General features: G+C 42.7%; 1 protein-coding gene across 3 annotated transcripts in view; it reads left to right on the forward strand.

The window, feature by feature from the left end:
- Nucleotides 1-12,554, forward strand: part of glob1 (globin 1) — a 307,913-nt gene that overhangs the window by 280,640 nt on the left and 14,719 nt on the right. For all 3 annotated transcript variants that reach the window (XM_070095922.1, XM_070095920.1, XM_070095921.1), the window contains exon 3: nt 2,895-2,999. In XM_070095922.1, coding sequence (XP_069952023.1) covers nt 2,895-2,999 — 105 coding nt within the window. The remainder of the gene's footprint in view (nt 1-2,894; nt 3,000-12,554) is intronic.

Consider the following 12,554-nt stretch of genomic DNA (forward strand, 5'->3'; position numbering starts at 1 on the left):
TTCTGCCCTCTGACTAATACTTTTATTAACTCCACACCTTCTCCTAATTTCCAAACTCCGAATTTTCTGCATAATATTTACACCACACATTGCTCTTAGACAGGACATCTCCACTGCCTCCAACCGCCTCCTCGCTGCTGCATTTACAACACAAGCTTCACACCCATATAAGAGTGTTGGTACTACTATACTTTCGTACATTCCCTTCTTTGCCTCCGTAGATAATGTTTTTTGACTCCACATATACCTCAACGCACCACTCACCTTTTTTTCCTTCATCAATTCTATGATTAACCTCATCCTTCATAAATCCATATATATATATATATATATATATATATATATATATATATATATATATATATATATATATATATATATATATATATAATGTCGTGCCGAATAGGTAAAACTGGTCAATTAGCAAGAACTCATTTAAAATTAAGTCCTTTCTAAAATTTTATCTTATACACATTTGAAGATATATAATGATTTTGTTCCAGAATAACCTTAGAAAACTTACTTAACCTTATTATAACAAGCGCAATTTAATTTAGTTTAATCCAACTAAATATATTTTAGATAAGTTTACAATAATTTAATAATGAACACAATGCAAATATATTTTTTTCCATAAGGTTCAGAATGATTTTTGCGAAATTATTGCATACATAAATTTTCTCTTGCCTTATTCGGCAAGAAGAGCGTTGCTATTTAAGCAAAATAGCAAGTTTTACCAATTCGGCACCCCACACACACACACACACACACACACACACACACACACACACACACACACACACACACACACACACTTTAGTGGTGCTGGAAATTAAAGATGCAAGTAGTGTGCTGCATATTTTATTAATATAGAACCGTAAGATCAATAATTGTTTATCAGTAAAAATGAATAGAGAAAAACTGTGAAGTTACATTGCTCGACGCAATTTATGTACACGGGAGGTGTGTGTGTGTGTGTGTGTGTGTGTGTGTGTGTGTGTGTGTGTGTGTGTGTGTGTGTGTACAAGCATAGTTTACTTTAATCGGTATTTAATTGATTAAAGTATTCTTGGCTGTAGGTGACCTGGGTGTATGTAGCTTTAATGATGCTTGTTCAGTCGTTCGGCTTTAAATCCAATGAATATATTACCTTGGTCCTGGGAAATAACTGCCACATCAACAACACAGACGGTAATGCACATAAGTACAAGTTCACAACAAAATTAGGAAATACTGAGATCTAAACAGGTTACTAGACAAATGTCTTCACAGAATTTGGTATTTTTCAGTTTTGCCAAATCTGTAGCACACCTCAACATACGTAAATAGGTCATCGGTAGGTCTACTGCAGGGCCTCCCATGTGGCAGTTTATACCTACACAGTGACCTCACTGACCCAGCCACTCACCTGACTACAGTATAAATCTTTTTGTACATCTCTGTCTTCTGTTCATAGGAGAAACGTCTCTACAAAGTTTGTGTGTCTTTTTCACCAGGTTAATGAGCTTGTATCTAACCCCGTGTGTGATGGATGAAGGTTATGCTCAGTAAAGTCAATGAAACCAGTCTGATTAATTTTTTAACCAATATGTTATATTTCAATATTATGTTATTGTGGTTTTATTTTTTCTGAGTGCTTGTGTAATCGGTTACAACTTTCGTGGTAGTTTTATCCTCCCGTGGTAAGTGTGTACAACTCTTAATACTTTTCTTGTTTGGAACACCGAATGCTATTATGGAGGAAAGTCTGTAAATATTGAACTTTTCTTCCTTCATTTCTCTTTAATTGAATCGTCGTCAATTATTGCCACTCTCGCTCATAGAATATTTTGTTCTACATTCCACCATGATTTCACTCATTCGACCATGATTCCTCACACATTGTATCGCTTCTTATCATTCAGAATTAGCATTGACTTGACTGAGACAGACTATCGAGAGACTTGACTTAACTCACAGACTTGAATTATATTGTCATTGAGAGAGATTTATCTCCACCCATTACCTTGAATTATCACTGAGGGAGACTTGACCTGACACGGAAACAGGATTAAGCGCCTTGTCGTTATCTCAAATCTAATTAACTGGCATATCTGAAAACCTCTTTGAACCTACTTTCTTTTCTCTCTTTGCTCATTACCAACGTCAATCTCTTTTCTTTCAGTCGGTGTCAAAGCATGAGCAGGAAATCTCTCTGTTTACATCATTAACTCAGACTCGAATTAATAAAAATACATAAAAAGACTATTGAACTTAAAACAAGAATCATAACTTTGCCAGATGAAAAAGACTAAACATATTTACATAAGATATCTTGTGAATATATCTTAGTAGTTCCCACCTGAGGAGAAAAAAATATTAAAAAATATATTTACATATATTGGAAAAAATTCCTTCCCCAGATCCATTGGGAACAGAAATATTAAAAAAAATAATCAGCAGATTTTAATAAAGGCTGACTAGTGGGGGAATACTGGCAACACTCACGAATATTTAAGCTAATAACAGGAATTTTTTATTTTATTAGTTATAAAATATATGGTTCTTAACTCCTCACAAAAAAGAAAATATGGATCTTGGCCCCTCAAAAAAGTATGGCTAGACCCCCAAGAAAGAAAGTATGGCTTATGAACCCTACTAAGAAAACTATGGCTTATGAACCCTACTAAGAAAACTATGGCTATTGAACCCCACCAGAAAAGAAAGTATGGCTCATGACCCCCAAAAAAGTATGGCTTTGATCTCAATCAAAAAAAAAAAAAAACGTGGCTGTTGACCCACAAGTAAGAATGGTTCTTGAGTTACAAAAAAACAAAATAGACAAGGCAATAGCCATAATCACTGCCTGACGAGCTAATTAGCTGCTCTGCTAATTGATTTCTTGTTATTTGCAGGTTGTTTGAGACCCACCCCGACGTACAGGAGGTGTTTACCCCCTTCCGTGGGCTGCCCATGGAGGAGGTGCAGCAGTCCAAGGAACTCAGAGCCCACGCTCTCAGGTCAGTACTCTCTCTCTCTCTCACCCATTCTGAAGACACCAGATTTATCTTATTTTTTCCAGCAACTTTGAAGATTAAAACACATGTGCATCAGTTGGATATCTTTATTGATGGAACGTTTCGCCTACACAGTAGGCTTCTTCAGTTATATACCAAACAATCAGCAGTAATGAAATAAAGATGATGTAATCAGTCTAGCCTTGGTTAATGGACTGATTACATCGTCAATTTGTCGGTATATTATACCATTTTCAACACTTTCCAGTAACTTTATTTTCCTTACGGGTTTAGTGCTCTCCCCGTAAAATTATTAGCTAATGTTGATAATGATTTAATGAAGATAAATATCTTTATGCTTAAGACGTGCGATATCTGGTTATCGTTGAGAGATGTTTCGCCCACCAGGGGATTTATCTAGCTAATACAGAGACAAGAGAGGAGATACTTATATAGAAGCATTCAGAGAGATGGAAGTAGTGACGGAAGTTAGTAGTAGTAGTAGTAGTAGTAGTAATTGTAGTATTAGAAGTAGTCGTGATAACAGTAGTTTTAGTAGTTGTAGTGGTAGTCGTAGTAATAACAGTCGCATTATTATTAGTAATAGTTGTAGTAAAAATAGTAATGGTCGTATTATTAATACCAGTAATAGTACAATTAACGATCATAATATTAGTCATCATAGTCATTTTTTTCGGAGTTGTATGAATTACAAAAGTTGTGTTGCAGAAAGTCCAGATGTTCTCTGTACCTAGATTCTCTGATTATGCTGTCTTTCTTCCCTTCATTTTCATATCAGCTTCAGAAGAGACGTCAAACTTTGTTTATTTTCTCTCAGTAATGACTGTAAGGTGCCATTGTGTGCCAAACCTCTTCTCCCTAGACAGGTGCCATCATCTGTTCGAGATAGGTGGCACCGTGTGCCCTAAGAAACATGTTCAACACCTGGGTATCTTTATTGATGAAGACGCTTCATCAACCAGTCTCTCTCTTTAACCCAATACAGAGAATGAATGCTGGAGACTCGAGGTTGAAAAAGTACTCGGGATCCCTATCATACAGAATTGCTTTCAATAATTTAACATTGTCAGCATAAGAAACGGCTCTTGAGTTTAAAATTATTAAAGACGGCTCTTGGCTCTTGTTTACTCTCAGCCTCACTAGGCGGAGAAGTTAGTTTATAATTGGTTGGATTGTTGGCCATAGTAATGCTGTACACAGGACAGCTCCGCCTAGAGAGCGAGGTTAAGAGCAGCTGGAAGTGTGAACTGTGTGAAGCTTTAGCGTTGTTTACCAGACCTGAGACGACGGACAGCGTTACCTCTCAACAGTTGATCCTGAAGGTTTCAGTTTACGTTTCACCGCGTTAGGAATCAGCTTGATGTCTGCGTATGTAGCAGAAATTTATTGATTCTTGCAGCTGTTGCAGAGGACTCTTAATATCTACGCCTTTATTAAACATCTCTTGATGTCTTCGTCTGTAGCAAAGACTTCTTGATGTCTGCAGCTAAAAGAGAGAGATTTCTCGATGTCTGCAGCTAAAAGAGAGATTTCTTGATGTCTGCACCTGAAGTAGAGATCTCTTGATGTCTGTGTCCATAGCAAAGACCTTTTGATGTCGGCATGTATAGCAGTGATTACACTTGATGCTCAGCAATAACCTACATGGAGATAAACTGAAAATTAATTTATCTGTATATTTCGACCCCCTGTTGGGGTCTTCTTCAGCAGAAGAGAACCCAAGCAGGGGTCGAAATATGCAGACCAAATCATTTTCTGAGTTTGTCTTCACGTGGATTATTATTCAACATTGACAAGTGTTCCTTACACTTTTATTACTCATTACACTTCGTGTCTGGCAGTCGGTTGTAATCACTGTAAACGGGTGGTGTTGTGATGGTCACAGCACCTGCCTTCACCTGCTGAGTTACCTACCGAGCTCCTAATTGGGTCCACTGCTCGCTTTGATGATTACGTAGCTCACACACCTAGTGAGCTCAGCCCTGAGTTGGGTGGTGCAGAAGGCTATCAATACCGTTGTCACCATTGTTCAAATCTACAGTGTTCTCTCCCTACTGTCCTCACACTTGTTGTAACTTGTAGAGGCAAAGTACTGGTCAGGTAAGTGTCAGCTGATAGGTGCACGAGACACTGGTGTTAGCTGTAGGTGCACGAGACACTGGTGTTAGCTGCAGGTGCACGAGACACTGGTGTTAGCTGTAGGTGCACAAGACACTGGTGTTAGCTGAAGGTGCACGAGCCACTGGTGTTAGCTGTAAGATAGGAATGAATGATCTCAAATGAAGTGATGTTCTTGAAACGTGTACAGCCAGAGTGTAGCTGCTGTTTGCTGCCAGTCTTGTGGTATACAAGCTGTCTTTTAACTGTCTGGTAAGTGGAGTCAAGTGTTGTATCTTGACAGTATTGGCCACCCACATCTCACTGGTGTTGAAGGCTATGCTGAAATGACGGATCCAACCAGGCAGGGTCCTGGTCGAATCCAGAAGTTATAGATGAGACAGGGGTCTCAGGCAATCCATGAAGTGATGTATTCTCAAGATCTGAGCGTACCTGTGCCTCGTACAAAGTTTTGCAGCCTCTGTGGACGAGCAGGTACGAGATACGCTTTAGTGTTGTAAGTTTTTTGGTTGTCTTACTTGAAAGATTTGCCACGTAAATTTTTATAAACATTTTGGAGCCACATTTCACCCCTAGGATATCCACTTAATCTCAGAGTACTAACATTCTTCCATTCATTCTTTCCATTCTTCCGGTATTAACATCATGATGCCTAAAAGCCATCATCATTCGTGTTTTCTCAGAAGCAAATGTAACCTGCCATTGTTTTCCCCAGGTTGATATAGTAGTTGTAAGCTGGTGATTGATGTATCTGAGAACAGCTGGTATTTACCCTTTTGGATAAGTAATGTCACAGTACAGTCGTCTGCATATGCATGGGATCCTGGGATGAGATTAAGGTCATTGAAGCAGACATTCCATAACTGGACCAAGCACATTTCCTTGTGGAACATTATCACCTACTAAGTGCCTTGTGGACTGTCACATTGAGAACTACTCTTAGAGGTCTGTCTTGACTCTGTTTACTAAAGAGGTGTAGTGCAGAGCCAGAGACTCTAGTGCCTGCATTCCCCTAGAATCTCTGGTGTCATACTCGATCTAAGGCACCAGTGACTGGTGCCACATGGTGTAAACGTTTAACATCAGCTGCAGAGCGACCTTTTCTGAAGTCATATTGACGACCACAAAGAAGGAAGTGTTAATCACAAAATGGTGTCATTTTGTCAGTGATCGACAGGAGTGAAACTGGTCGGGAGTTGCCGATTACAACTCTGCTCTTATGTTGTCAAGAGGGACTATATTTACCTCACCCACAACGAAAGTCATTCTCTCTCTCTCTCTCTCTCTCTCTCTCTCTCTCTCTCTCTCTCTCTCAGTAATAATCCGAATGACGACAAATCTAAGGCATTAACAACGACACTCATCTTCCCTCCATCTCTTTAAGTATTCTAAAGCCGAGTTAATTTAAATTCAGTATAAAAGTGGAGCAACTCAGGCCTCTGCTCTTACGTGTGAATTATGACAAAGGGAAGTAAAAACACAAAGGCGACCCTAAAAGAAAAAGAAAATAAGCGAGACTTTCTTTTTCTTAGTTTTTCAATGAGACTGAATCAAGATTAGCAACGCTATTTTGGTCCACTTTTTTGGCCGGTGAGTATTAGTGGAGTGTCATGAAGTGTTAGTGAAGTGTTAAGGGGGTGTTGGTTAAGTGTTGATGGTATTGGGTCGTGTCAGGAAGTGTTAAGGGGCGTTGGGTGAGTGTCGGTGGTATTGGGTCGTGTCAGGAATTGTTAAGGGGTGTTGGGTGAGTGTTGGTGATATTGGGTCGTGTCAGGAAGTGTTAGAGGGTGTCGGGTAAGTGTTGGTGGTATTGGGTCGCGTCAGGAAGTGTTAGGGGGTGTTGGGTAAGTGTTGGTGGTATTGGTGGTATTGGGTAGTGTCAGGAAGTGTTAAGGGGTGTTGGGTGAGTGTTGGTGATATTGGGGAGTGTCAGGAAGTGTTAGGGGATGTTGGGTAAGTGTTGGTGGTATTGGGTCGTGCCAGAAAGTGTTACGGGGTGTTGGGTAAGTGTTGGTGGTATTGGGTCGTGTCAGGAAGTGTTAGGGGGTGTTGGGTAAGTGTTGGTGGTATTGGGTAGTGTCAGGAAGTGTTAGGGGGTGTTGGGTAAGTGTTGGTGGTATTGGGTAGTGCCAGGAAGTGTTAGTAGAGTGATAGGGGGTGTTAGGCAAGTTAGTGGTGTTGGGTACAGTCTCAGGGGGTGTCATACGGTGTTAGGGGAGTGTTGGTTAGTGTTGCAGTGTTACAGATCGATGGGTTTTGAGATCAACGTTATATCTACAATACGAGTATGTAAAGGATGCAAAAGATTAAATCTACTCCAGAATGTCACACTGTTTACAGATGATACATAATTAATGAGGATGCAATGGAAATAGACTGTAGGCAGACTTGGACTGCTCGGGATCATGAATGGTGCAACAAGTGACTCCAAAAATTCAGTTCCAGGAAGTGAAACGTAATGAATAAAGGAAATGCAGAGTAATAAAGATTGGAATAGACAACACACGACCGGCATATTACATAGAATGAAAGCGGCTCCAGGCTTTGTATGAGAGAGATCTAGAGATAAACATTACACCCAACATATCTCCTGAGGGGCATACTTTTGAGAGGTTTACACACGAATTGTAAATTTAAGAACTGCCTTTAGGAACCTTAATAGGGAATTATTTCCTTCAGGGATAGAAGGGATTACATTTAATTTGGACTGTGTATGTCCAAAATTGTCATTTTTATTGAAGAAATTTGGGATATTAATTTCCATGTGATGACTTGTGAATGTTTTTTTCTTATTAATTTCAAATTTTCAAAAAATCCAAGGAACTGGGTCGCTTTATTACTTCTCATTCCCCAGGCGCTGAGGAATGGCCCGTGTGATCTTCACTCGGAATTGATGCTCACACGGACCATCTGTACCCCCGAGAACCACACTGAACGCATCATATCACCAGCATACGCATGAAGTACGAATTTAGCGATTTCATGCACGAACAGACAAAACATTAAAGCTATAAACGAAGTATGTCAGACACGCACGCACGCGCGCGCACACACATACACACACACACACACACACACATACACACACACACAGAATGGAAAAAGTACAGAAGGCAGAGAACACACGAAAATAGGGAGATCAGTCGCAGAGCCAGGAATGAGTATGCACAGGTAAGGAGGGAGGCCCAGCGACAGTTTGAAAATGACATAGCATCGAGAATCAAGACTGACCCGAAACTGTTGTACAGCCACATCAGGAGGAAGACAACAGTCAAAGACCAGGTGATCAGATTAAGGACAGAAGGTGGAGAACTCACAAGAAATGATCAGGAGGTATGTGAGGAGCTGAACAGGAGATTTAAGGAAGTGTTTACAGTAGAGACAGGAAGGGCTGTGGGAAGACAGCACAGAAGGGAACATCAAGAGGGATGACATACGAACAACTGAGGAGGAGGTGAAGAAGCTCCTAAGTGACCTTGACACCTCAAAGGCGATGGGACCGGACAACATCTCCCCATGGGTCCTTAGAGAAGGAGCAGCAGAGATGCTGTGCGTGCCTCTAACCACAATCTTCAACACGTCCCTTGAAACTGGGCAACTACCTGAGAAATGGAAGACAGCTAATGTAGTCCCCATATTTAAGAAAGGAAACAGAAACGAGGCGCTAAACTACAGACCTGTGTCTCTGACATGTATTGTGTGCAAAGTCATGGAGAAGATTATCAGGAGGAGAGTGGTCGAACACCTGGAAAGGAACAAGATTATAAATGAAAACCAGCATGGGTTCATGGAAGGCAAATCTTGTATCACAAACCTCCTGGAGTTTTATGACAAGGTAACAGAAGTAAGACACGAGAGAGAGGGGTGGGTAGATTGCGTTTTCCTAGACTGCAGGAAGGCCTTTGACACAGTTCCCCACAAGAGATTAGTGCAGAAGCTGGAGGATCAGGCGCATGTAAAAGGGAGGGCACTGCAATGGATCAGGGAATACCTGACAGGGAGGCAGCAACGAGTCATGGTACGTGAAGAGGTATCACAGTGGGCGCCTGTTACGAGCGGGGTCCCACAGGGGTCAGTTCTAGGACCAGTGCTATTTTTGATATATGTGAACGACATGATAGAAGGAATAGACTCTGAAGTGTCCCTGTTCGCAGATGATGTGAAGTTGATGAGAAGAATTAAATCGGACGAGGACGAGGCAGGACTGCAAAGAGACCTGGACAGGCTGGATATGTGGTCCAGTAACTGGCTTCTCGAATTCAATCCAGCCAAATGCAAAGTCATGAAGATTGGGGAGGGGCAAAGAATACCGCAGACAGAGTATAGGCTAGGTGGACAAAGACTACAGACCTCACTAAGGGAGAAAGACCTTGGGGTGACCATAACACCGAGCACATCACCGGAGGCACACATCAACCAAATAACTGCTGCAGCATACGGGCACCTGGCAAACCTGAGAATAGCGTTCCGATACCTTAATAAGGAATCGTTCAAGACACTGTACACTGTGTATGTTAGGCCCATACTGGAGTATGCAGCACCAGTCTGGAACCCACACCTGGTCAAGCACGTCAAGAAGTTAGAGAAAGTACAAAGGTTTGCAACAAGGCTAGTCCCAGAGCTCAGGGGAATGTCGTACGAGGAAAGGTTAAGGGAAATCGGACTGACGACACTGGAGGACAGAAGGGTCAGGGGAGACATGATAACGACATACAAGATACTGCGGGGAATAGACAAAGTGGACAGAGATAGAATGTTCCAGAGAGGGGACACAGGGACAAGGGGTCACAACTGGAAGCTGAAGACTCAGACGAGTCACAGGGACGTTAGGAAGTATTTCTTCAGTCATAGAGTTGTCAGGAAGTGGAATAGCCTAGCAAGTGAAGTAGTGGAGGCAGGAACCATACATAGTTTTAAGAAGAGGTATGATACAGCTCAGGAAGCAGAGAGAGAGAGGACCTAGTAGCGATCAGTGAAGAGGCGGGGCCAGGAGCCGAGTCTCGACTCCTGCAACCACAATTAGGTGAGTACAATTAGGTGAGTACACACACACACACAGACACACACACACACACACACACACACACACACACACACACACACACACACACACACACACACACACACACACACACACACACACAAAAGGGAGACAGACATGAGGCACTAAACTACAGACTTGTATCACTAACGTGTATAGTATGCATGGAGAAGATCATCAGGAGGAGAGTGGTGGAGCACCTGGAAAGAAACAAGTGTATAATTGACAACCAGCACGGTTTCAGGGAAGGAAAATCCTGTGTCACAAACCTACTAGAGTTTTATGACAAGGTGACAGAAGTAAGACAAGAGAGAGAGCGGGGTGGATCGACTGCATTTTTTTTGGACTGCAAGAAGGCCTTCGACACAGTACCTCACAAGAGGTTACTGCAAAAGCTATAGGATCAGGCACACATAGCAGGAAAGGCACTGCAATGGATCAGAGAATACCTGACAGGGAGGCAACAACGAGTCATGGTACGTGACGAGGTGTCAGAGTGGGCGCCTGTGACAAGCGGGGTTCCACAGGGGTCAGTCCTAGGACCTGTGCTGTTCTTAGTATATGTGAACGACATAACGGAAGGGATAGACTCAGAAGTGTCCTTGTTTGCAGATGATGTGAAGTTAATGAGAAGAATCAAATCGGATGAGGATCAGGCAGGACTACAAAGAGACCTGGACAGGCTACAAGCCTGGTCCAGCAACTGGCTCCTTGATTTTAACCCTGCCAAATGCAAAGTCATGAAGATTGGGGAAGGGCAAAGAAGACCGCAGACACAATATAGTTTAGATGGTCAAAGACTGCAAACCTCACTCAAGGAAAAAGATCTGGGGGTGAGTATAACACCGAGCATATCTCCTGAGGCGCACATCAATCAGATAACTGCTGCAGCATACGGGCGCCTGGCAAACCTACGGATAGCGTTCCGATACCTCAGTAAGGATTCGTTCAAGACTCTGTATACCATTTACGTCAGGCCCATACTAGAGTATGCAGCACCAGTTTGGAATCCACACCTAGTCAAGCACGTCAAGAAATTAGAGAAAATGCAAAGGTTTGCAACAAGACTAGTCCCAGAGCTACGGGGATTGTCCTACGAAGAAAGGTTGAGGGAAATCGGCCTGACGACACTGGAGGACAGGAGGGTCAGGGGAGACATGATAACGACATATAAAATACTGCGCGGAATAGACAAGGTGGACAAAGACGGGGTGTTCCAGAGAAGGGACACAGACACAAGAGGTCACAATTGAAAGTTGAAGACTCGGATGAATCAAAGGGATGTTAGGAAGTATTTCTTCAGTCATAGAGTAGTCAGGCCGTGGAATAGCCTAGAAAGTGACGTAGTGGAGGCGGGAACCATACATAGTTTTAAGGCGAGGTATGATAAAGCTCATGGGGCAGGGAGAGAGAGGACCTAGAAGCAATCATCGAAGAGGCGGGGCCAGGAGCTATGAATCGACCCCTGCAACCACAAATAGGTGAGTACAAATAGGTGAGTACACACATACACACACACACACACACACACACACACACACACACACACACACACAGTGTAAGCAGAGTGCTGGGTCAATATTTGGGTTCCTTGGCGTTGTTTACCGTGGATTGTATCGCTCGGTAGCCAGACGTGAGAGCACTGGCTCACCCTACATGCTCACACCTATCTTGGCTCACCCTACATGCTCACACCTATCTTGGCTCACCCTACATGCTCACACCTATCTTGGCTCACCCTACATGCTCACACCTATCTTGGCTCACCCTATATGTTCACACCTATCTTGGCTCATCCTACATGCTCACACCTATCTTAGCTCACCCTACATGCTCACACCTATCTTGACTCACCCTACATGCTCACACCTATCTTGGCTCACCCTACATGCTCACACCTATCTTGGCTCACCCTACACGCTCACACCTATCTTGGCTCACCCTACATGCTCACACCTAACTTGGCTCACCCTACATGCTCACACCTATCTTGGCTCACCCTACATGCTCACACCTATCTTGGCTCACCCTACATGCTCACACCTATCTTGGCTCACCCTACATGCTCACACCTATCTTGGCTCACCCTACATGCTCACACCTATCTTGGCTCACCCTACATGCTCACACCTATCTTGGCTCACCCTACATGCTCACATCTATCTTGGATCACCCTACATGCTCACGCCTATCTTGGCTCACCCTACATGCTCACACCTATCTTGGCTCACCCTACATGCTCACACCTATCTTGGCTCACTCTACATGCTCACACCTATCTTGGCTCACCCTACATGCTCACACCTATCTTGGCTCACTCTACATGCTCACATCTATCTTGGCTCACCCTACATGCTCACACCTATCTTGGCTCATCC

The sequence above is a fragment of the Cherax quadricarinatus genome, chromosome 51, assembly GCF_038502225.1.
Source record: "Cherax quadricarinatus isolate ZL_2023a chromosome 51, ASM3850222v1, whole genome shotgun sequence".
In the NCBI taxonomy this organism is placed as follows: Eukaryota; Metazoa; Arthropoda; class Malacostraca; order Decapoda; family Parastacidae; genus Cherax; species Cherax quadricarinatus.